The sequence below is a fragment of the Panthera tigris genome, chromosome A3, assembly GCF_018350195.1.
Source record: "Panthera tigris isolate Pti1 chromosome A3, P.tigris_Pti1_mat1.1, whole genome shotgun sequence".
Taxonomy (NCBI): Eukaryota; Metazoa; Chordata; class Mammalia; order Carnivora; family Felidae; genus Panthera; species Panthera tigris.
The window spans coordinates 138,582,609-138,608,860 of NC_056662.1; the positions used below are offsets into that span (position 1 = coordinate 138,582,609).

A 26,252-nucleotide genomic window follows, 5' to 3' on the forward strand; every position below is an offset into this window, starting at 1 on the left:
GCCCACGGGAGCTGCCCCACGGGAGCCGCCCCATGAGAGCCTTCCCACGGGAGCCACCCCACGAGAACCTCCCCATGGGAGCTGCCGCTCCGGAGCCACCATGAAGTGTGGACTTGGAAGCTTAACGCTCGGTTGCTGGGCAACAAGAAAACGGACACACTGGATTCATCAAAATTGAAACCTTCTGGCATCAAAGGACATTTTCACGGGAGTACAAGGTGAAGACAGCCTACAGACGGGAGAGAACACCCGTGAGTCGTGTTTCTGATGTGGGGTTAACACCCAGCATGTGTGGAGACAGAACTCGCTCAGCCCAACCAGAGAGAGACACACGGCCCTCCTAAAAGATGGGAAAGGACTTGAACCGACATCTCCCCAGAGAAGGTGCACGAGTGGCCAACCTCAGAAACGATGCTGGACTCCACTAGGCATCAGGGACATTCACATAAAAACCGGAGGAGACCCCGCCTCCCACCCACGAGGGGGCTGTGATTTCACAAAACAGAAAATAACAGATGGGCGAGGGTGGGAGGAACCAGAGCTCTCGTGCGCTGGTGGGAAGTCAGCCCGGCGGCCCCCGGGACACGCCCAGAACCGCTGAGCACACGCTTGTGCACCAGCGCTCGAAGCACCTGGAAGGCGGAACCAGCCATGTGTCTGTGGACAGGGGCTGAACACAACCTGGTGTGTCCACACAACAGGACAGTGCTCATCTGTCCCACATGGATGGACCCTGCACACGTGGCACTAAGGGAAGGAGGCCAGACACGAAGCCACTTCTGCGTGGTGCTCGGGACACATCCACGCAGACAGAAGGTAGACTCGGGGTGGGGGGTGAGGGACGGGGACTCTCCCCTTCCGTGTTTACTGGAAACAGGGCTTCCGTGGGGCATCACGGGAAGTGCTGGGGACAGGCGGAGGGGACGGCCGTGCACACGTTTCATTCTATCGTGTAGAAGCTGAGTGACGTGAGCTTCGCATTAAGCACCCCGGGCCTCAGTTTCCCCATGTCTACAGCCATGATGACATTCTCCCTCCACAGAGAAAGTGGCAGAGAGAACGCCCACTCTCTCAAGTCTCCTTGCAAAGATCATGTACAAGGAGCGCCTGGCTGGCTCAGTCGGGGGGGAGCATGTGACTGTGATCTTGTGGTTGTGAGTTCAGGCCCCACGTTGGGTATAGAGATTACTTTGAAAAAAAGGACGTGCACATCAGCAAAGCTTCCAGAAACAGCTAACTGCAGGGAGCATTTGTTAACGGACAGCCAGATGCTGGTGTGGGTGACGACCCACAGATGGAACCAGGCTTCCCAATGCCAGGAACGCAGGTCCGGTGTTGTTATGGCCATCGGAATGGCGCCGACAGTTATGTAACCTCTCTAAAGAAAGGGCCGTCACCATGGCGCAGCCATAATCAAGAAGAGGGAGTCTAATGGGACAGAAAGTTCTTAGGAAACAGTAACTCTGTGACGCTGGCACCCTCCGCCGTGGGCTTGGGAGCACGAGCCGTGCAGCACTGTGTGTTACATAATTGTCCGTCCCTAGTCCAGAATATCTCATTCACCCCAGGTCCTGACATTAACGGAGATCTGTGCTCCAGCAAGAGGCCCGTGGACATGGCTGATGATGGACCCAGGTCTTCGGAATGGAGTCGACAGGGAGGCTACCGCTTCCCTAGAGGAGGAGCTGACGACCACGGGGTCAGACTGAGGCCAGTGGACGAGAAGCCGGGGTGGCTTCATGGGGGTCAGGCTGGGACCGGTCTTAAGTCTGGAGACAGCAGGATGGTGGCTGGCACACCCTACTCGCCCCATGTGGGGGAGTGAGTGTTTCTCGGATCGTGGAGGTGCCCTGGTGGCTGTGGGCCAGCTGGCTGCGCTCCACGGGCAGGTTCGCCATAGCCTTTCTTCTGGAAATGGGAGTGCGATGACGTCCCAGCTGGAAGGACGGCAGGTGAGCTGGAGAGTCCCGTGCTCCTCACTGAGCTGCCGCAGCCACAAGCTGGGGCGCCAGGAGCCTTCCAGGAGCAGGCATCCAACACTGTGCCGGGGGTCCTGCGATGACCCCAGACCTACCGACCTCACGGAGCCCCCCCCACAGCTGGGCTTGCCGGGGCAGAGTGCCAGCGGCACATGACCGCCGTCTCTGCCCTGGTGACGTCCTCTCCACAGCGCTGGGCCTGAGGGATGGGGCACGGCTGCTTGCACCGCTCAGAGATTCGGTTCAACTGCGTCTTCCGTCAGTGTGAACACTGGCTCTGGACACGTGACCCCCAACGGGCTCAAAACCAAGACAAGGACGTCACCTGGACCCCTGAAGGCTACTTCATTTTTTTTTCTCTTTGAAATTTAAAGAAAAAATTTATTGAAGATCTGAAAAACAATTCCTAAAAGATTGCCTTTTCCAGAAAACTGTAGCTACACAATGCATTACGTCTATCATGTCAACACGTGCATTAGACACAAATACAAAACCATGAAACAGGCCACCAGTCTTCAGCAGTCGGAGCAAAGGGACGATGCCTAAGGAACAGCATGGACGGCCTGCAGGATGGGCTCTTTAAGCACCATAAAAACGGAGCACAGATGGATGAGCGTGTTCAGGTGTATACACTGAATCGAACCTTTGGCACTAGGAGTCAGAGCAGTTTGTCATACGGCATTAACACGTATTATAAAATTGCATGGTGTCAAAGGGATAGAACCAGCAGCATTCAAAAGCAGCTTTGTTGTCTAGGCAATGAAACACTACAGTATGTCTCTCATTGTCCATCACTGAATACATTGGTAGTGACTTTGAAATGAAAAAAAAAGGAAAAAAGGGGCCATAACCCCTTTTATTTTCTCTGTTTAGGATCAAACAGAAAGCAAACACCAATTCTCTTGTACACTAACGTTTGCAAAGTACATCATTTGTATAAGAGGAGGACCGAACCAAAATGTGTTTACAGAAATCCAAACAGAGTGTCAGCGCCTCGCCTCACACAGCCTTCCGATGGTACTCGGGGCGGGGGGTGGGGGGCGACTTCATAATCGCTAGCACTAAACAAGGGTGCAGAATTCTTTGCTAGGTACTTTAGGAAATCATGGAGAGAATTCAGCAACAATGCGGGACTCTTGTCATCCAGAGGCGTAGAGGCCAACATGGCTGCAGTTCGTACAAACCACCTCGGTGGATGCGGTGCCCTGTGCACCTGGGACGTGGGCACGTCCGGGTGGCCTGCGAACATCTCCGCGTCCTGTGGCCTCTCAAGTTTGCAGAGCAGCTAGTCCCCAGCATCACATGGAGGTACTCCTTTATCCCGGCCACCACCTCGTTCACAGCGGACTCATTATCTGTGTCTCCTCGAGGTTTCTTGTAATTTGCATAATCCTCTGGAACGGAATCCACGTTCTTCTTGGCAGGAAGATAAAAGCTGTTTTTGCCAGGGAATTAAGTCCCAACCGTCCACAAGCCGTGGTTTCAGTTCTTCGGGAATCTTTACTTCCACTTCAACTCTGTTCATGGATGTTTCCTCATTCTCAACCGAGAATTCGGAATGAGGAAACCATTCTCTACCTACCATTCTCTACCGAGTGGTAGGATCCACTCGGGCCCTTTTCTTGCGAGGAGGCTGAGGTGTCTCCATTTCCAGGTGTTCTCTGTTTGTTCTTTTTGGTTTCCACTTCAACGCTTTTCTGCCGCAGGCCGGCCGTCTTCTTCCCCGGGGCAGTGCCTCTCGTCTCCCCTCTGCACACCAGTCGCTGTTTCTGCCGCCTGGAGTCCACGTGTTTGAGTGCTCCGCTTTCTGGAACCCGTTCATCCCAGTTTTTATTCCAACCATTGTAACGTATAAAGCATGTCGCTAGTCTGTCCTTTATGGCAACCTTCATGCACTTTGCCTCACGGAGAAGAGGCCCGTGAAAGCACAGCACTCGCTCGCCCTCCTGGAATTTGGGCTCCTGTTTCGGCGCCACTTATAAGCGGTTCGCCCCCGCCTCCCCCTTCTCCCACCGCCTACTCCCTACCCCACCCAGCTCCGTGTCGGACGCACCATCAGGCACCACCAGCTCCCCATCCCGGGCCCGACCTGCCAGCGCCCGCTGACCTCACACGCAGCCGAAGGCATCATTTCTGGGATGAGCCACTCAGCAGGCCGAGGGGGCAGCAAAGGGGTTGGGGGGCGGGGAGAGATTGGGAGAGAGAGGGGGAGTAGGGAAGGGAGGGAGACAGGGACTTAGGGGGAGAGAGGGTGCAGGGGAGACAGGGAGGGACAAAGGAAGAGAGGGGGAGGTTGGGAGAGCGAGGGGGCGTGGGGGGAAGAGACAGAGAGGAGGTGAGCCTGCTGTCGCTCAAGCGTCCCCGTCCCTGAGAACAGGTTGTGGAAGACAAGAGCACAGACGTTCTGGAAGGGGCTGCGGGCACATGTACCTCGGCTTGGCTCAGGCGCCTCCCGCTCACACCGTCACGTGGAACGCCCCGTGGCCCGTCCACGTGCCTGCCTCCCTCCCTCCGTTGTCCGCTCTCCGCTCTACCGGGTCGGCTGTATGGATGACAAATGCCGTGGCACCAACGCTCTTGGCCACGGAGCTCAGCAGCCACGCTTCAGTTTCAGAAACACGACCTCCTTTACTCGCTCTCAGATGCCTCAAGTACACCTAGGTCCACATCCGCCCTCGTCTTTCCTTCTGGGGCATGTTTGGCCCACACCCTGAGGCTGGGGAGGAGGCGTCACCACAGGGCTCCTCCCGAGGACGCACCTATCATCCGTGGAGCCGTGCCCTGCCTTCCGCAGCCAGAGGCCCAGGTCCGTGTGTGTGGACAGGTGGCTCGGGCTCCTGAGTCTTTTACTTTAGGGATAATTTGAGCACCTTCCTCGTTGGAAACTGGTAACAGTTTCCGTGAGTGTCTCTGGAGGTTCCATCAATACCGATTTGCTCCTTCTTCGTTAACTTACTAATTTAGAACACGATTAAATGCCGGTTAAAAAGCTCACGTCCAGCTGCTTCTGGCGGCTCAGCCGAGAAGCAGATGTGGAATCACAGAGATGCGCCAGGCGCACTGACGGCCACCAGGGCGAGCTCGGGACGAAGGAACCAGGGCGGGGGGGGCACTGTGTCCCCTGTGGCACACTCCTGACTTGGGCCTAACCCGCAGCCCATTTGCGGAACGCGGCCTCGGAGCCGACAGGAGACGAGTTCCTTCACCTCGGCTTTTCCGGGAGAAGGAGGCAGGAAGAGGACAGGCAAACCTTGTCAGAAAGCGGTGGGACGCCAGTTTTGGAGCCGCGGGAGCATCATGGAGTCCGGCACCTGCATGCAGGGGTGCAGAGTGCTCGCTGTGCCCGCAACCCTGCGCCCCTCCGGTTCTCATGGCGTGCTGGCTGAGGCACCGCCCCAGCCAAAGGGCCCAGAGACATTTTCAATGACTAATAAGGGAAAATTCATTCCTCAGTTATCACTCCCTTAACCAGAAAATTCGGTTAAGACGAACATAATTTTCTGGGAGGCAATTACCCGTTCCTGACTTGTAAGAAAAGGCACACAGTGTTCACACCCAGTATTTGCAAAAGCAAAAATAAATAAATTCTCCATTCAGAGGTTAGTCCCCAGGGCTCTTTGTTTAAACAGAGCCTCGACCCTAAGAACTCTCCTGAGATCCAGATTCCCCGTCCGGTCTTTCCAACCTTTTCTGTGTGTCACAGCCTGTAATACACATGGGAGTGTCAGCTCAAAGGGGGTTTGTCGACAACCGCTGTGCCCCCGTCCTGCTACGGGAGGCCCTCTGCTCCGCTCCGCTCCCACTCAGTCGTCACCTGCACAGACCGCACACGGCCCTGCCAGGGCCCCAAGCAACGTGCCCCTGGGCTCCCTATGTCACCTGCCCTCGTCTCTGCCCTGCTGCCCTGGAGGGAGGCTCGGGGAGGCCGTCAGCAGCTTCGGGGTCTGCGAAGGGGCAGGTCAGGTGGAGATGTGCTCAGTTGGGTTTGCTGGGACTTTTCTATGTGTCTCCCTCTCATCTCTGAGTGCAGGTGGGTTTTCGGATTTCCAACTGTATTGTTATCATGAAGGCAGCCCTGCAAACCATCCAAGCTCCCAGCCTTTCAGAGCGAGTGTCTGCCCCTGTGACCTACCACCTCCTAGGTCTCTGTCCTCGTGGGAGGAAAATGAAACGTGTCCAGCCTGTACACATGCCGCCAAGATACTGAGATGAACGCTTGCCCCAAAGTCATGTGCCACATCTCACACTGTCTGGTTCAGATTTCCCAGCTCCTCCCATCATTAACACAGACGACCAAAAGTTCACCAAACGTTAACACATGAGAACAGATGCGTTTTGATCTGTTGAGAGCTGGCACCCGCCAAAAGCATACTCTGACATCACGAATGCGGTTGGGCGTTACGAAGGCACCAGCCCACGTCAGCAGGCACTCCAGCAGACGCTGCTAGAACACCCACCGTGTGAAATCCCGCTGCAGGCCGGCTTCCCAAGGCATCGCCCACACTCCCACGGAACGCGCTGGGTTAGGAGGTTTGCGGGATTTAAGCAGGAAATGTTGCTCTTTCCTCCCCTGCCCCCCAAGGGCCAATATATCCATCATCCAGAAGGAGTGGTAACGTGACCCATGGTCAACATATCAGTGCAGATAAAATGCCAAACACAAACGTAAAATTATCTCAAGTCCTCCCGCTCTCGGGATCCCTTCTCTGCTGGTGGCTAGAGTCCCCCGGATTCCGCACCCCTCCATCGCCACCTCCTGTGTCTGTCCTAGATCGGCTGTCCCCTCCACTGCCCTGTCACACGCCTCATGACCCACGTGCCTAGACAGCATTTACATTCAGGCTGTGATTTTATCACTCCCTGAAGATAAAAATGTCAACAGATTCTGACAATTTCAGTTGTACTTAAAAAGTAGACACAGAACATTATTTCATTAAACTCAATAAAAAGATGTTAGAAACTGACTTTTGGATTTAGCTGTGTCCCGTGTGGTGCGTCCTAATTTCATCAGAAAACAAGGCAAACTGTTGGATCTGTTTCCAAACAACATGTGCTCGTGGGTCCCATATTTTTGTTTTTTTCTTCCTTTTTCTATAGCGCATCAGACTGACACTTTGGTTTGTCTCTAGTTCCATTAAAACTGGGTGACAACACGTGTACATTAAACACGGAAAAACCCATCCTCTGTGGACAGTAAGCTGACCGCTCAGTGTGATGAGTCTGGAGGTTGTGTCCGAGGACCTGTTAATTGAGTGCAGTCTGGTCATCATCTGAATTGTGCGTAATGCTGTTTATAAAGCTCTTCCTTCCAATTTGGCTGCTATTTGTTTGTTTGTTTATTGTTATTTGAGAGAGAGAGAGAGCATGAGCAGGGGAGAGGGGAGGAGGGAGAGAATGTTAAGCAGCTCTCATGCTCAATGCAGAGCCTGAGTCGGGGCTCGATCCCACGACCCTGGGATCGTGACCTGAGCAGAAATCAAGAGTCAGGTGCCCAACCGTCTAAGCCACCCAGGCGCCCCTCATGTATTTTTAAATATTGATTCCCTACTGACATTTATAAGGAACTTATAATTTTCAGTAGGATGAATTCACATGGTTCAGGGATCACAACCCCAAGACAGAAGTGTCTCTGAGAGACACAGACCACGGGCTGTAGTGATGTCCTGGCCATCTGGGCTTGGAGGCAGTGGCACATGGGACTGACGTGTTCATCCTCTGACCTCTGAGGTTTCACGTGGCACGTGGCCGGGTGGCAGTACAAACAAGGTTCCCTACCTTCACCTCTATTTGTTTGGTGTCTGGATGCTGGAACAGCAGCTTTACGCGAGCGTTTCCGTCATCCGAAGATCCCTTAAGCTGAGAAAATTTAAATCTCCAGAGCACATTCTGAAAAGGAATGAAATTAATCGGTTATTTAGAAACGGGAGCTCATTTATTTAATTCATATTTAGTCATACGTTAAATACTCTATGTATACAGATGCAGACATTTGCTTAATTTTCTTATCGGTCCTGAGCATGTGATAACTTGCCAGAATCCACCTTCCCACCCTTCATTCTGTGCGCACGGACCGCCTCTGTCCGTGCACTGGGCTCCAGGCGTCCACGGCCACACTCCCCACCTGCCCCCCCGACTTTCTCCTTCCTGCACTCCGGCGGCCAGCATCATATGGTCAACGCTCCTTTCTCTGCCTATAAGACTTAAAAATCCACTCAGAGGCCGCTTGTTGCTACAGAGCATGAGACACGGTCCGGAGCACAGATGGTGAAAACCTTCGATCCCGTGGACATGTTCCCACCTGGGGCTACGTGCAAATCACTCCCCATTCGTTTCTCTGGAACCAACAAGAAGAAGGTGGATGGTTACCTGTTACTACTGTTTGCTAAGGTTCTCCAGACATGAGATGTGCTTTGTAAGTTCTTGTTGTTTAATAGAAGAAAAAGTCTGCAGCTAATAAAGACCCTGCGCCTGGCTCCTCTGACCGATGGACAGACAGACGGATGGCGAGCTCAAGGGCTCCTACCGGGGGGGGGGGGTCGTCCCCCAAGATGACACACCCACACGCGGCCAGAGAGGGGTACGTGGGGCCTCGACGGGGCAGAGGGAGGACTCGAAACTGCTCTTCAGGTGAGAGCTGCGAAGTCTCGGCTCTGATCTCCTGGAACCCAGGATTTCGTGGAGCATGAGGCCAGAAAGACGAGTTCACAGCGGGGCCGACGGCTCCTCCTTGCTGCAGGCCAGCTGCTAAGTGGCTCATCGTGAGGACACGAGCACGGAGGTCACACAGACCTGGCTGAAGGCCGAGCAGCGGCACCTGTACCACGGAGCCTGTCCACAGAGCCTGTCCACGGAGATCTGTGCACAGAGCCTGTCCACGGAGATCTGTCCACAGAACTCTGTGCACAGAGCCTGTCCGCGAAGATCTGTGCACAGAGCCTGTCCACGGAGATCTGTCCACAGAGCCTGTCCACGAAGATCTGTGCACAGAGCCTGTCCACGGAGATCTGTGCACAGAGCCTGTCCATGGAGATCTGTGCACGGCCTCACTGTGGCCTTGACGTTGGATGGGGCACACGGAATCCTTTTTGCATTCGGTGTTCCTGCAAATGGAGACTGCTGCTGTTCTAAGCACCAGGACCCCTGTTGTCAAAGCTCCACCCAGCCTCCCGTGCTCCTGCAAGGAGGGCGACAGTGAGGTTCCAGCTGGCAGCCCCCCACTTAGATCACAGCTCCCGCTCTGCACCCCTGACTGTTGTCAGCCATCCTGGGCATCGCGGGCGTTTACAGCATCTGTGATCTCTGCCCACCAGAGGCTGGCGGAAACTCCCCTTCAAGTCATAACAATACGAGACACCCCCAGACATTTCCAGACGTCCTTGAGGACAAGCCCACCCCCATGGGAGCTGCGAGGGGCTCCTGAACGGGCTGCAGGGATTAATTCGTAGATGAGAGTATTCAAAGATTTTAGAGCACAGGTCTGGAAACACACCCTTGAGAACGTTCTGGAGATGAGGTGTCCCTGGCTCAGGGCCGACCCACTGCAGGCCACAGGCCAGGCACAGACAGTGCTGGTCTGGCCAATGCTCTCCCAGCCCTGCGTTCTGAACGAGCAGCTTGGACTTTAAAATATTGTAAATGTTGTGTCAGGAAATAATTGGCTAAGGTGACGACTCAGGCCTGTCAGAGGTGCTGGTGGAAACAGCTGCTCAGGACGTGGGTTTACATCCAGGATGAGGGAGACCAGCCACAGCTGCGCATCTGGGGAACCAGCACCTGATGAGCCCACCAGTAACAGGGGCCATACTCGCACCAGAATGTTCCGGTTTTACTCCAGGCGGTAGTTAATGTTCCCTCAGTGCGGGTGGGGGGGGGGGTCTTTCCCTGGAGCAGGACCCAGGAAACCCAGCCCGCGATGGTGCGGGTGCTGTTGCGGGCACCGTGTAGCCAGGGCTCCTGTGAGGGCACAACCCCGACGCCCGTGCCTCTGACCGTAACAGCGCGTCGCCCCGGCCCCCGGCAGCGCCTGCTGACCCCTTACCTTCGTCTTGCTGTCAGAGCAGGTGAATCCCAGCGCGAAATCCACCGTGAAACACAGCATTTCTCCTTGCCAGCTGCACGTGTACGTTTTGGACTAGAAAAGAGCATTAGTTTCAACAGAACAGTCTTTAGCAATGGAGTTTAACATCAGTCAGCTAGTCGCAAAACCCCCACGACCAGAAACGACAGTTGTAAAAGTGCCAACGATGTGCACACAGGCAGCGCTTCTGCTCCTCGTCTACAGGCAAACATTTCCACGTGCGCAGGACTCCGCGTCATCCCTGCCTTCCGCAGCGGGTTCTCAGGAGCGCTGTGCTCCGGGAGGCCCCGGCTGCAGCTCAAGCCACGAACCCCCACGGCCATCGGCGCAGCCCACGCCGGCACCCACCAAGTTACTCTGCCCGGCGGGGAGGTGGCACCCACCGCCCCAGCAGGTGGCAGCAACCTGAGCCTCGGTGAGGGACAGGCCCAGCCGGACGGCAAGTGCTCCCGGACACCCTTCCCGCCAGCCCAAGCGCACCCACCAGCAGCACGAAGTGGTCACTGGCCCATTTCTGGGTGTGAACACACACGGACAACCATCACATATGCAACGCTTATGTAACACAGCACTAAGCCTGACTGAAATCACAGGCTAGTATCAGGATAATGGTCATCAGACCTTTCTGGAAAGTTTGTAAATGTATCAAATGAGTTTAATTGTGAGGTCACTGGTGAATACAGTGCAGAGATTATCCAACCAAACGAGTAACACTTTAAGAGAAAAGCTCGACTTTAACATGAATTCAGAGGAGGCCTGAAGGTGGCGTGGTCCCACCTGACTGCCCTGACGCTCTGTCTGGCGAGGGGAGCGAAGACGCCTGAAGAGAGGCCAGTCCCCTCCAGGTCACTTGTGGAAATGTTGTGCATTTAGGGAAAATCAACATAAGCTACACAATTAGGTTGACCGTTTCAACCTAAATCTGACCAAAACCATAGCAGGTAAACTGAAATTCCAATAAGCTTCCTGCACACGACGAAAACAATCTGAAACTTAATTGTGCAGTTAAACTGGTGCTTCTGGTAACAAACCAGTAACTACCTTTTAATGACCCCATAAATCTATCTCACCTAAGTGCTACTTAACATTCACTCGGTTTTCTCTCGGGTCCTCTGGGCTTATTTTCTTCAGGAGACATAAATCCTATCTGTCCTACTCCACATGGTGTCACAAAACTCTCACTGATGTGTTTCATTTTGAATACCGCAAGCTTGAGATTTCTTAAAAATGTATCTGGAAGACTGATTTAAGCATTTAAGGAAATTACGTTGTGCATATTTCAATGTCAAGTGCTTTACAAACATCAATTAATTACACATCACGGCACCGTTCCAGGACACGAAATAGCAATCATGTTGGAAAGAAGAAAATCAATAAGAAAGTTAAGTGACTTACTCAAGGTTACTTCTCAGTCTCCTACAAATTCGACGAATATTAAAAGGGCAGCAAATCTCTCTCAGGTGCGTGCACACGCACACTGGTGAGGACTGGTGAAAACGCCTCTGTAACTTCACACTACCTGTGACGCCCAGAAAACCTACGTCACAGCTGCCCGTCCAGCGAGAAGGGACGTTCGGGACTGGCCGGGCCCGGCCACCCCGTGGAGGAAGGCACCTTTCTGGGCCTCAGTTTCCCCGGATGAAAACATCTAAGGAATATGTGGCACGTGGGGGACGCCCTACCGGCAGAGTGAATACAAGAACACAGACGTGGTTGCGGGAAACCACAAGCCACACCCAGACACTTGGGAACAACCGAACAGCCCACACGAGACTTCCTGTGCTCATTTATGTGAAGAGTCCTAAATCCCTCCCTGGACTCGTTTGCTCTTGCTTTGGACAAAACCCTAACGCGACCTGGACTTGTTCCGGGGCCACGGCGCACTGGAAGAGGCAGCCGGCCCGCGGGTCCTACGCACAGGTCTATGCGGACCAGACGCAGCAGCAACACGGAAGCCACGAAGCTGACCGACGGCCCTAATGCGAGCGGCTCAAGCAGGTGGGCCCTGTGGGCCGGGGACGATGTGCCTCGGGACGCACCCCAGGTGAGGCAGGCGGACGCCTGAGTATCGTGCCCAGCTGCCAGAAGCTGAGGTCATTTGAATGTTCTGATGAACTGGGCGGAGAGGACATTTCGGAATTTACCCGCCAAAAAGTAATTCCGGATTTGGCTGGAACTAAAGGGACCTCTGAGTATCTAAAAAATGTGCTGGTTAATGACACTCGATAAGTGAAATCATGATTTTGATAAAATCACCTGTAAATTAAATTCGTGTCGCCAAGTGTCAGAGGGTGTTACTAATTGGAAACCACTTCACCCCCTTCCGAACGGGTCGGCCTGGAAGGGGCCCCTCGTGCGGCCAGTGCTGTCGGGCCCCAACTGCTCCCAGCTTGCCTGGGGCTGCGCCCGCTTCTCCGAGGACAGCTCCTAGCCGGGCCCTCCCCACCGCGCGGCCCTGACCGCCACACAAACGCCTGCCATCGCAGAGCTGTCCACAGCCACCTTTCCTTCTTTTCCCGGAAAGGCTGGCTCACAGTGGAGCCTGGAGTGCGAGGGGCTCGCAGACGGGGAGACCCACGTCCCATCCACATGGCACAGGTGACAGTGTAAACGGGAAACCTAGAAAGCTGTTAGAGGAAGACACGGGACGGAACCGCCCTGACCTGGAACGAAACCCGGAGATCTTAGAAACGACACCAAGAACAAGCCAGGAAAGAAGAAATCTTGAATCGGACCTCATCAGAACGAGAACTCCGCTCTGCGACCCACACGAAACGTACTCTTCTCTCGTCAGGCGGAGTGCCTCCCGCGTTGCTGGGTGTGCCCGACATTCGTGGACAGCCCTGACATCCCACGTATCTAACCAGTCCCACGTCGATGCACAGGCGGGTTGTTTGAGGATTTGGACAGCAGCTGCGACCAAGGCTTCTGTGCACAACAAGGCAAGGAGCGGGACGTCTCCGTCTTAGGGTGGCTGTGCGTTTAATGCAGGGACTGGCCAGACTGGTCACGTCACTTTACATCACCACCAGCCACGTGCCAGACTTCCCATCCCTCCACGTCCTCACCTACGTGTGGTATCCGTCCTTGGGCGTTTAAATTTCAGTCCTGCTAACAGGTGTGCAATTTGCACTCTCCTCCTAACGACTCTGAGCGTATTCTCACGTGATGGTTTCCTGTCTGCACATCTTCTCTCATGGACTGTGTACTCAAATGTTTTGCCCAAATTTTGTTCGTTTGGTTGTTTTCCTCATTATTGAGCTTCGAGATCTCTTTATAGATTATGGCTGCAAGCCCTTTGTGAGATCTACCCCTTGCAAGTATTTCCTCCCACATTTTGGCATCTTTTTCATGTTTCCTGGCACTTGTCTTTCAAATAATACCCGTTTTTTATTTTGATGAAGTCCAAATTATCATTGTTTTCCTTTTATGTGGATTGTGGTTTTGGTTTTATATCTGAGAAACATTTGCATCACTAAGGGTCAGAAAGATTTTACCTACTATTTTCTTCCAGAAGTTTTATAGTTTTGCATTTATACTTCTGTCTATGACCCATTTTTTTAAAATATGAAATTTATTGTCAAACTGGTTTCCATATAACACCCAATGCTCATCCCAACAGGTGCCCTCCTCGAGGCCCACCCCACCCTCCCCTCCTTCCCACCCCCCATCAACCCTCAGTTTATTCTCAGTTTTTAAGAGTCTCTTATAGTTTGCCTCCCTCCCCAACTTTTTTTTCCCCCTTCTTCTCCCCCATTGACCCATTTTTTAAAATGTTTATTTATTTTTGACAGAGAGAGACAGAGCCTGAGCAGGGGAGGGGCAGAGAGCGACACACACACAGAATCCGAAGCAGGCTCCAGGCTCCGAGCTGTCAGCACAGAGCCTGACGCGGGGCTCGAACTCACGGACCGCGAGATCATGACCTGAGCTGAAGTCGGACGCTCAACCAAGTGGGCCACCCAGGCGCCCCTGTCTATGACCCATTTTGAGCCTATGTTCATAGATGGTGTGGGGTATGGATTAAAGTCCATTTTTTTGCATAAATACCCAATTGCTCCAGCAGGCCTTGTCCGAGACTTCCATCCTCCCCTGAAGGGCCGTTCCGTGCCAGAGGACATGGTCTATGTCTGTGTAGGTCTACTTCTGGATTCTGGATTCTGCCTGTCTTTGTGGCAACCGCACACGGTCACAATGGCCCCAGCTTCTCCAGCTTTGGGATCAGGCAGTGTAGGTCCCCGCGTTTTGCTGTTCCTTTTCCAGTTACCTAAGACATCTTCTGTCCCTCCATTCCCAACATGAAGTTTAGAATCATCTTGTCAGAGTCCACATACGAGGCTGCTGGGACGGCACCTGGAATCTCATCGACGGATCGGCGGCAGGGTCACTGACCTTTTAGCATCTTTGTGACTTCTGGGCCGTGCACGAGTCTAGGTCTCCACTTACGTGAGTTTCCTCTAACTTGTCTCTGAGCCACGCTTTGCAGTTTTGTTACAAGTCTTTTATGTGTTTCAGATTTGTCCACATTATTTCATATTTTTGATGCTGTTACAAGTATTTTTTGTTGTCTGCTCTTTATATCAGGAAACGAAATGGATGTTTACATATTGACCTTGGATCTTGCAACTTCTTCTTGTAGCTGAACTCCCTTCTCTTGCAGATTCCACCTGAGTTTCTAGTAGGAATGTCATGAAATCTGTGGGTAAAGACAGTTTTACTCTTTCCCTTCCAACCTGGTGTCTCTTATTCATCTTTCTGGCTGTGGTCCTGGCTACTGCCTTCGGTAAATATCAATACAAGTGATGACAGGGGACAGCTTTGCCTATGCTCAGTCTTCGGGGACACAGTCTCTGGCCACTAAGCAGGATGTTACCTGTGGGCACTTCTGTGCCTTCCTAGCAAGTTAAGGAAAGTTTCTTCCATTTCTAGTTTGCTGAGTTTGTTAGATCAGATACGAAGTTGGATTTTGTCAAATATTTTCCTGGGTCTGTTGAAATGATGATAGGATTTTTCTCTTTTAAATTGTTAGCCTGATAGATTAATTTGATTGATTTTATTAAAAAAATTTTTTTTTAATGTTTATTTTATATTTTAGACAGAGACAGAGCATGAACGGGGGAGGGTCAGAGAGAGAGGAAGACACAGAATCCGAAGCAGCCTCTAGGCTCTGAGCCGTCAGCACAGAGCCCGACGCGGGGCTCGAACTCACAGACCACGAGATCATGACCTGAGCTGAAGTCGGACACTTAACCCACTGAGCCACCTAGATGCCCCTAATTTGATTGATTTTAGACATAAAACCAATGGTATTTTCCTAGGATAATTTTTTAACTTGACATATTATTCCTGTTATAGAAGAAGTTACTGGATTTTATTAGGTAAAACTGTGTTTAGAATATTTATCTACACCCGTAAAGGACAATGGTCCATAGCTGTGTTTACTTTGCACAACCTTGTCCAACACTGGCCGTGGGGTGATGCTGGGCTCGTGGGAGCTTGAAAGCATTGCCTCCTACTTCCAATTTTCTGGGTTAGTTTGTGTGATTAGTTTTTCCTTTTTTTAATGTTTAGTACAACTCATCAACGACTCCATTTGGGACTGGAATTTCCTTCGTGGGAAAGGACTTAGCAAAAACTCCACTTTTAAACCACAAATGGTATCATTTGGGTAACTCGTCTCCCCTTGAGGGAGGCTTGGTGGTTTGTGTCTTACAAGGATTGTGTCCATTCTGAGTTGTCAGATTTGTGTTAATTTTTAGAAATTGTTTATGTAATGTTCCCTGACTGTGTCTTTAAATATCTGGGTAGTGACATTTTGTCCCTCATTCTTAATGCTTTTCCTTTTCATCAGTCTGGCAAGACTTTCATTAATTTTTTGATCTTATAGAATCAAATTTTAGTTTCACTGATTTTCTGTTTTTCTTTGGTTTTCTGTCTAGTTCACTGATTTCTACTCCGACTTATATTTTTTTGCTTACTTTGGGTCAGACTGCCTGTTGTTTGTTTCCAGTTCCTTAGAAAAGGTTTGTTCTCTGGCTTCAGCGGCTGCTCGAGGCCACAGGACGTCAGACCGTAGAGTGACCCACGCTGCCCTGAGGTCGGTCCGGGCTCCGGCCACGTCTCCCATCAAGACAGACAGGAGAACAAGTGTGTGTGCACAAGCGTGTGAGTGCAAGAATGATGTCTGGAGATTCTTTTCCAGCAAAAAAGGACAAATCATCGGCCGGGTGACGTTCAGCTAACAAGCGGCAAAAGTTAACTCGGTTGTTTTTGTCTGGTAGAGTTGGAAGACGCCTCCGTCCGGCGGGATGAGCCACCCGAGGGCCTGTTTAGGAGGCTGCTATACCCACCCCCACGCCGAGCAGGTTTTCCATCTACCCAGCAGGGGCGTCTGGAAGCACCCGCGTTACAGCGTCTGCGTTCGGTGGGTTTCCCGAGGGCTCTGTGGACTGTCCCAACAACCCCGACTTCCCTCATTAATAAAGGAACTAAATGACATCTTTGGGCACGTGTTCACCTTACGTTTCCTTGAGAGTCATGACCTCAGCTTTACACGGTCTCCGTTTACTGGAGCCGGACAGGCTGCAGGTGCGGAGGCTGGTGGGAGGGGCACCCGCTCTCGGGGGTTCGCAGAGTGCGGACGCCGGCCACACGCCCCGTCTGAGCATCGTCCTGGCCCAACAAGCAGCACAGTTATCTGCTGTGGAACCAAAATCTGTGAATGGAAAGCACCCCCTGCTGCTCTGGCAGGTGTCCCACGACCAGCAGGGGAGACGGTCTAAGCAGACACGGGGACCTCAAAGCTCAGCCGGTGGGGCCGGCGAGCCCTGGTTTGTCTGTAGGACGGCGAGGGTCTCGGTGCCTCGTCCTGTGAGCTCAGAAGCAGCCCACCCGATGCAGATACTCAGACCGCAGGCTGCTGCGAGGACACAGATCCTGTTTCGTTTTTCTTAAATTCCAACAGGATGAGGCTGGTATAGTTAAAATTTAGGTACACTGATGTGGACAAAACGCACAGCACTTTGCACGTCACCCAGCACCACGCGCACCCGATGCTGAAATAGGAGCAAACGTTGTTTGAAGAGTGGACAGCGGGACCGTGGACCACGGCGGGACCACGGCGGGACCACGGTACGGGGACAGGACAGTGGGACAGTCGCGGTGGGACCCCGGCCTGCAGGCGACACAGCAGGTACAGCCAGAGGACTTCCGTCTGGTGCCTGAGGGCACCTGTGGAGGTCTGTGACACAGGTGTCACTCGAAACGACATTAGTTAAACGTGTTGAGCTGGAGACGGGCAGGGGTTTTAAACACCTGCTGGCACACCCGATTTGGAGGTTTTCTCTGTGGGGTGCTCACCCCGCTGAGGTGCCCTGAGACGCTGCTGTGAGGAAATGGGCCACAAGTTCAAGTCCAGAACTTTCTTCCTGACATCCTTATGGGGAAGCAGGGATGCGGTGACAGCCGGGCGGATGAAGCTCGCAGCCTGACGCACACGGGAGGAGAACACGTTACAAACGTGTAGACCTTCTCGAGGTTTGAAGGCGGGGCCTCGGGAGGGGCAGAGTCCAAGCCAGGAACAGGAGAGACCCTGAATCAGGCAGAAATGGACGGGGCTGCGGAGGGGCCACTGAGCCCTTCCGAACGTGAGTCTTCCATCAGTGAAAGAAAGAACACAGAAAACAGGGTCGCGTCTCAGATTTACTTTAAAAGATTAACACAGGGTACAAACTGCACACGGCCTGGCACGGAGGCACGTTAAGATTAGTATAATTCCCAGGGTTGCCTGGGTGGCTCAGTCGGTTAAGCGTCTGACTTCAGCTCAGGTCATGATCTTGCGGTTTGTGGGTTTGAGCCCCGCGTCGGGTTCTGTGCCAACAGCTCGGAGCCTGGAACCTGCTTCGGATTCCGTGTCTCCCTCTCTCTCTGCTCCTCCCCCACTCGTGCTCTGCCTCTCTCTCTCAAAAATAAATAAACATTAAAAAAACCTTAAAAACAAATTAGTGTAATTCCCAGAGTGGCTCTCGTGTGCACACTATAATCGTTAATTTCAGAGGAAGGGAAGGAGTTTAGGGAAATATTTTGCCCAAGTTCACGGAGGGAGAAACTGGCCACACATTCCAGAGCACGTCTGCTGTCCTTCCCGCCTCCGAGTCCAGAAAACTGAGAAATCGGGACAGAGTCCCCGAGACTGGATGCCACACCAGGGGGCAGGAATCCCGCAGGATCCTGCTTCGGAAAGTGGGCGTGACGATTCAGACTGGGGAGGTCTTGGGGGAACTTCCTGTCCTGTACACGGAGACCCCACCACACAAGCCGACCCCTCATCTGGTGGACGGTCACCGGACGGTCACCGTCGCGGCCACGCTCGTCCTCGCCTGCCCACAAAAGACCCTCGCCATCTCAATCCTGGATTGTGGAGAGACTCCCCGGAACCCGCCGGCATGCTGCCCTCCCGTCCTGATCCAGACCCGGCGTCCTCCCTTCTACCCGCTGCCCCGCCAGCCCGTCTCTGGCCCTCCCCTCTCCCTACTTGCCCAAATACCGAGGACTCTGCAAGGGGACCCGCCACCCCCTCCGGAGGGACTTCCCCACTCTGGACCCAGGGGAGAAAGTCTGTTCTTTAAGGAGAGGCACCGTAATCCACCCAGGGCGGTTCGGACCCTCATTCTGTTCCGACCGGCAGGGGCGAGACCGGCCTGCAGCCTCCGGGGCCACGGGGCATCAGGGTGCGTCTCCTGGGGTGCCCGTCTGCGACGCCTCCTTCCCCCACACACTGGGATGTCCCCCTGCCTGCAGCACAGCTGGGGACACTGGAGACCAGCTGCCCGGCATACGCGGTGATGCAGAATGCCGTCTTCTTCCCACTTTCTGGGGCTGCAAGTGTGGTCACGATGAGTGTCCCTCAAGCTCCCATTTCTCCGCTGTGTTCAGGGCTCAGGGCTGTGAACAGTCGCCAGATGGGCCAACGAGTCCCCGCGACAGGGGAGTCAGTGTTCAGTGCCTCAGGACCCTTGCATCACCTGCCTGCTGGGGTCACGGAGCCGGCGCCTCTGGCATGTGGCCGCTGGGCACAACGGAACCACATCCGGGGGCCGCCCAGCCGGAGAGGGGGGCCCGGGGGAAGCCGTGACGTGTGTTTCTAGGAACATCTGAGTGTGACGTCGCCATGCAGACTGGCAGGTCGCAGTGACGCCCAGTCAGGGACCCCCAGGCCCGAGCAGCCGCGGGCGAGTCAAAGCCACGCGGGGCCTTCCATTGAGAACGCGCGCTCCCAGACGAGGCGTGATCTCCTCTGCACCAGGGCCGACGACACGGGGCTGGAGGTGGCCGCACGGTTGGCGGGAAGTCCCCTCCCTGACATCGCCGTGTGGACCTTCTGCCCTTGAGGGGTCCCACCGTTAACGACGCCGGAGGTCACGACCCCTGCCTGCTCACGCATTTGACGGACACACGTTTCTGTACCCTGCCGACAAGGGCAGAAGCTCAGTTGTGTGAACCACGTCATATTCTCCCTCGGGTCCTGACGGCGGGAGCAAGGCCACCGGGTGCCTCGTCCGTGACAAACGCCCGGGGGACTTCACCTCAAATGAGCCACCTGCGCCGTCTGCTGGGAGCAGCCTGTGGGCAGCGTGGCTCGTCAGGGGCGTGGACGTGCCCCCCGCCCCCTCCGTGGAAAGCCCGTGGCTCTCTGCAAACGTGAAATGCGCCCCCTCGCGCTCTCCCGTGGTGACCCGTCACCTGCCACGGACGCCGACCTGGTGGCTCAGGTCAGAATGCTCAGCTTTCAAGATTCGCTTTCGTCTGGAACGGCGGCGCACCTGATGGCGAGGTCGCGCCCCACCCGAGTTCTCCCGCGGGAGGGTGGGAGGCGCTTACCCTGCTTCTCTGAACTTCCTTGAAAGTGGCCCTCTGGAAAGACCTCTCCCAGGCGGCCAGCTCGCTCCCCAGGTCCACGCTGAAGACGCGACTCTGGCCGTGGCCGACCAGGACGCTGAAGCTGAACGGCCGCTGGGGCGCGAAGCCGGGAGGACCCAGGTGACAGTCTTCGTGGAGCCAGCCGTCGTCCGCCAGCCAGAGCTGGAAAACAGAACGCGTCAGGGCGTTAGTGCGGGAGGGGGTCCCGACCGAGGGCCAAGGCCCCACGGCCACCAGATGGGGACACGGAGCCACTGCGGACCCGGCCACACGGGGAGCCCCGTTCAGGGCAGGGCCGTCCTCCCACGTGGCAGCTGTGGAGATGAGCCCGAAACAGATTTAGGTAAATTCCACCCAAAGCAGCTTCCACTTAAAATAGCGGTAACCACAGCGTCCGCTTCAGCGTCTCACGGGAAGGTCAGGTCACGGGACCCGGGTGCCCCAGTCTGGCATGAACACGGCCCTAACCAGGCCCCTCGCCGCCGGGTCGCGGGGCATCACCAGCTCTTCTGTCCTGGGCAAAAGGACCCCTGCTCAGAACCCCCCCGAGGGACCGCAGGACCCCCAGCCGTCCAAGGCGTACTTGTACCATCCCAGGGTCCTGGCCATACAGAACCAATGTCCAGAAACATCCCGAGAGCAAAGGTTAAGGCAGAGGAGCCCTGGATGCCGTGGGCTCTGCACACAGACATCGGGTGTGTGCACTTCCTTCCCGAGTCGGTGGCGGACGCGGCTAAGGAGAGGGTGACTCTGGGCCTCACTGGTCTCGGGTCAGCACAGCCCAGGACTGGACGCTCAGGGGACGCAGTGCTGCATGCGGCAGGCAGCGCCCGGCGAGTCTCCCCTCCCTCTGTGTGCTGGCCTGCACACGCACCTCTTCTGCTCTCCACACACACACACACACACACACACATACTCGCACACGCCCCTCTTCCCGTCCACACACACACGTACTTGCATACGCATACTCACACACGCACACACATGCACACATGTACGTAAGCGTGCACCTTCCTCTGCTCACAGCGTGCTCCGGCCTGCACCCGCCCCTCATCCCTCTCTCCACACGCACACACATCTGCACACACGCGCGCACCCGCACTGCCCAGGCGCTGACCCTCCACGTGGACTGTGCCTGAACCACCTTGTCCGGTGAAGGGGACGGAGGGCAGACTCCTCGCCAAGGGACCCCGGTGTTCACCGTGGCTCAGCTGTGCAGGTAGAAGAGACTACGGTTGTGTGTAGGCGGCTCGTGGGTTCTGGGGGCTCCTGATTCTCCTCCGGCCTCGGGACGTCTCCGCAGGACTCGCCTGTGCGCCCTCTCCCTGCTGCTGGTCCTCAGCGGTGTTTGCGCCCGCACACGGTCAGATTCCTCCTGCCTCACGGGCGGGTGCACAGGTGTGTGCGTGCCTGTGCACGTGCGGGGGTGGTGTGTGTTCCTAGCCCTAAACGAACCCTGGGCAAGAGACTGCGCCCTGATTTCGGATCCCCCCCCCCAGATCTTTCACTTCCCTGGGATACACAGAAACCGTTCAACAGATGAGACTGCCCGTCATAAACCAGGAGTGCGTCCTAGTCACCGACACAACGTCTCAGAAATTGGGTCTGCAAGTACTGAACGTAACTGTCTAGACCGCCGACCTAAGGAGACGGCTCGGGAAGCGTCTGTGTGGGCGATGCCGCCAGTGGGACGGCCAATCGCGCTCTCCTGTCCCTGGTTACACCGGGAGCTCGTATTTCCGTAGGGGGAAAACAGGACTTTCTCTGCCAAGGGTTAGCTGTCCACCTCTGAGGCTGTTTTGGGCTTTGAGACGCAGGCACAGGAGGGGGTCAGGCGCTTAGAGTGGCAGCACAGAGAAAGCACGAGCCACCAGTGCCCTCCGCGCCTGTTAGGTCCTCACGCGTTTGCACAAACGCACGTTGTGATCGAGGCGCTGCTGAGCGGAGAGACGGGGTCTGAGCTAATACGCGGCTGGCGGGCTTCCGACAGTCGACAGTCGGGGCCAGTCCTGGAGCAGGAGCGGACCCCCTGCCGGCCCTGTAAGCACACAGAACCGCGCACGTCCCCTTTTCTGACAACACAACAAAAAGAGCACATTTTAAAATTACCTGGAGTTTTCCTACTTCTGTGTATTTATTCTAGGTACTTATTTGCACATTTACAATTATTGTATCCATGCAGGGAACGTGAAAGAGCAATAGTTCTGCTGGGGCTACTCTGTATGCCGCCTGTGGGTTTTTTTGTTTTGGTTTTTAAATTTTTTTTTTAACGTTTATTTATTTTTGAGACAGAGAGAGACAGAGCATGAACAGGGGAGGGTCAGAGAGAGAGGGAGACACAGAATCGGAAGCAGGCTCCAGGCTCCGAGCTGTCAGCCCAGAGCCCGACGCGGGGCTCGAACTCACAGACCGCGAGATCGTGACCTGAGCCGAAGTCGGACGCTCAACCGACCGAGCCCCCCAGGCACCCCATCCGCCTGTGGGTTTTATCCCCTCCATATGCAGTGTCTGCACATGTACCTCTGCACGTAGTGGAGCTTTTAATAGACTACTTAAATAGACGGTTTTAAGAGACTACTTAAAATACATAATGTTAGCTTTCTAAGTATTGCTCAGCGATATTGTTATAATTCTCCAAATGGCCACTACCTTCAGGAGCAGAATTTAGATTTTCACCTACACGGCGATCTGACTCTTGAACTACTTATTTAGATCAGTCGTGAGGAGCAAGGTCACTTTTCAAGGAGCAACGTGTTTTGCCACTCAAACCAGTGAGCGGAGCTCTGCCTTTACGGACAAATACGAGGAAATACAGATCGCTCTTGAGCAGCCTGGGAAGTCCCAGGGAAGAACACGGAAGGATTTCAGGGATGACATTACTTTCTGAAGCACAGAGAACATTAATGTCAGTGACCTTAGTGGTCCGTATGGAGCTCATTTCCACAGACATTTCTTGTGGCTCCCGTGTGAGACGATAACTCAGTCAACAGGGCTCGGAAATGAGCCACCAGGGTGGGAGGTGAGTGGCTCCCCCCTCCCCGGCTGCACCCACAGCATCTGCATTAGAACACCTGGTTTTAAGCCCCTCGGAGCTGCAAATCCCGTTAAGGGCCAGCTCCCTCCCCCCTCCCCCCACCCCCCAGGACCTGGACGTGTCCCGAGGAACACAAACATCCAGGAACGCTGTGCCCCTGCAGGCTGTCAGGACTACTCCAAGTTGCAGAACTCTGTCCTACCGTGAAGACAGACAGCTCATTTTGACTCTGGGTCACACAGTGGCCCAGGCTCCCTCTCCCGACCCCACCCCAGCCCTCAGAGTCCCCCTGCCCTTTGCAGCAAAGCCCTGGAGCCAACCCCCCCCCCCACCCTGTGCAGGGTCCTCCCTCATGCAGGTGCAAGTTCTCGCCTCAAGGGAGGGGCTTCCAGACATTCACGGAGGACAGGAGCCCCTTCCCTGGGGTCCCAGCTGCCTGGCGGGTCGCCGGAGAGCAGGCTGAAAATTCTTACTGCGGACTCTAGACAGATTCCAGGGACTCCAAGGGTCCCAAGGAGTGGAACAGAATAGGATTTAAGATGACCCTGGGTCGGGAACTTACTAGCCACCCTGTGCTTATGGGCTCTGAGCCCAAAGATAAGGAGGATTCGCTCCCTGTACGAGAGGATTAACTCCGATGTAAACGGTGGGGGGGGGAAGGGGGGGGCTTAGCAAGGCCCCCGGGCAGGCACCCCACAGAGGTAGATGCTGCTATCTAGATCCTCTGCCAAACGTGAGTTAACTTAAATTTTAACCGAAAAATTTCAGGTTGGGTATTCTTCCGTTGGAGGACACATCCCCCTCCTCTCCCGCCAGACTCCCCAGAGTCGATTGGCGCTTCTGTTTGCCGCTGTCTGCGAGCCGCATACAACCTACATGTGCAATCAAAGCCCATGGATGCAATTTTCTCATCTATTTCTGATGAGAGTTGAAATAGAGAATATGTAATTTAAGAATCGGAAAAAGTAGGGGCGCCTGGGTGGCTGTCGGTTGAGCGTCCTGCTTCGGCTCAGGTCACAATCTCACGGTTTGTGCGTTCGAGCCCCGCGTCGGGCTCTGTGCTGACAGCTCACAGCCTGGAGCTGCTTCGGATTCTGTGTCTCCCTCTCTGTCTACCCCTCCCACACTCGTGTTATGTCTGTCTCTCTCTCAAAAATGAATAAACTTAAAAAAAAAAGAACCGGAAAAAGTAATTTCTTAGAAGAAAGTCAGAGAAACAAACCTACAACAGGATTCATTCCTGGATGGAATACTAATGGCCGTACTTGGAAAAGGTTGTTCTGACACAAATCATTAACAACTGTTGCTGATGGTGCCAGTTCTTCTGATATCGAACTTTATTTCAACCTTTGAAAAGCGAATTAAATGCTCATAAATAAGTTTAGATTTATATGTGCACAGTGATCATCCACAACTAAAGGCGTGTACCAAAGGGGGTATCATTTTGTAGAATCGCCATTTAGGACATCCAAATAAGACATTCAACTGACAGAATACGATCTCCTTTTTAAAGAAGTTCAATGCTACAAAGTTATCCTTATTGTTATTATTTGCCCCATATGGGATTAATATATGTGCTGTGGCTGTTCTCCTGACTAATGTAATGGTTTGCTAATCATTTCACAACATGTTTACTGGTCTTCCTGGAAGAAATGCTGGATAAAAACAGAAATGGCTGCGCAGTTATTAACGAAGCACGTCTGTACAAAATGACGGTCTCTGGAACACATCCCAACACCAAAAGAGCACTTCAGACGCGGGAGAGCCGTGTAAAAGCCAGAATGTGACAATGTGGAACTTTTGTAAAATAAAGGGAAAAGCCATAAAATTTTCCTCTACAATTATCTTGTGGAATATCGATGAATGAAAATCTACACGTATAAATTATCACAAGAATCACTTCCACATAATGGTTCCTTCTACCACTGCAATAATAGTATTATGGGGACGTATTTCCCTCGTAGGTGTTGTTATTACATGCAGCTTAAAATTCCAGATCTAAATTTAAAATTATTTTTGAGGACATTTTCCATTTAAGGAGGCATATCAAAATTTAAAACATTAAATTTTCATTCAAAACTTCTAGCTTTTGACTAATGACTCCTTGGGGTCAAATTCTCAGACAAAACACATGAAAAACGGCACTGCATATATTTTTACTTTCCGCTCCGGTACAGACTTCCTACTTTGCTGTGCGCACTCCTGCGTGAGAAAGACACAGGAGCGTCCCACGCTGGGGTACAGCGCTCTCCTGTACCGGGACTCAGACACGGCTTCCTCCCCTTGCGGAGAGGCTCGGACCTCAAGGCTGTGCCTCTTACCCCTGACCTGGGCCTCATCTGCCACGAAGTCAAAGCTCTCCATCCATCTGGGCTGTTTTGTTGCTGGAAGAAATTAGTCCTTGACGGAAACGTCCCCAGAATGAAGGGAAGCCCCCAGCTGGTAGGACACGTCTCGCAGACTCGTGCCGCAGATGATGTGGTCAAGGCTTAGCTGTTGGCCTTTTTAGGGGACGTCTGGAGACAGCTTCCCTCCAAGTGTATGTAACTCACTTCTGATACCTCACTGAAGCCCAGGGTTGACCAGCCGCCCCCACCCCCAGCAACGAGCACGGTCTGGCCAAGTACAGTCTGCTCCCCGCCACGCTGTGGCCGGTACCGTAGTGTGGGCTTCACGTGGTCTCTTCCTACGTGTGTATACCTACATACCATATAAAGGATGTGTATCACACGTCATATGTGTCATATATGTTTAGTGACCCGCTTCTCACCAGCAGAATATGGTGGAAATGGCTGTCTCTGGTGGAGACGGCGGCCTCTGGCCAACTCAGCAAGGAGCTGAGCCCCCCCAGTCCAGACCTTCCAGCAACCGAATTCCACTGACCTCCACGAGTGGGCCTGCAAGGAGACCTTCCACAGAGTGCGGTTCAGCTGGGGCCATAGACCTTAGGCTGAAAGCTGACTCCTCTCATGACCAGCTGTGGGACGGATGATTCCCGAGACAATGTGTGTTGTTTTACACGCCCAGATCACACTCACAGGTCTCTGACTTCACATTTCAGTGCGTGACTTACTAATGGAGCCAATGAGTTTCAACTACTGTGGAAAGGAGAGTGGAAAGGAAGGAAGAAACGGGCACCTGAGCGGCTCAGGAGGCTGAGCGTCTGACTCCTGATTTTGGCTCAGGTCATGATCTCACAGGTTGTGGGATCGAGCCCCGTGTTGGGCTCTGTGCCGACAGTGCA

General features: G+C 53.8%; 1 protein-coding gene and 1 pseudogene across 2 annotated transcripts in view; both read right to left on the bottom strand.

Moving 5' to 3' along the window:
* The window catches only part of SNTG2 (syntrophin gamma 2), a 172,850-nt gene that overhangs the window by 8,660 nt on the left and 137,938 nt on the right, over positions 1 to 26,252 (bottom strand). For both annotated transcript variants that reach the window (XM_042982606.1, XM_042982607.1), the window contains 3 exons: positions 19,936 to 20,136; positions 10,018 to 10,110; positions 7,755 to 7,865 (listed from right to left, as the gene is read on the bottom strand). In XM_042982606.1, coding sequence (XP_042838540.1) covers positions 7,755 to 7,865; positions 10,018 to 10,110; positions 19,936 to 20,136 — 405 coding nt within the window. The remainder of the gene's footprint in view (positions 1 to 7,754; positions 7,866 to 10,017; positions 10,111 to 19,935; positions 20,137 to 26,252) is intronic.
* On the bottom strand, positions 2,979 to 3,965 carry LOC102966849 (annotated as a pseudogene).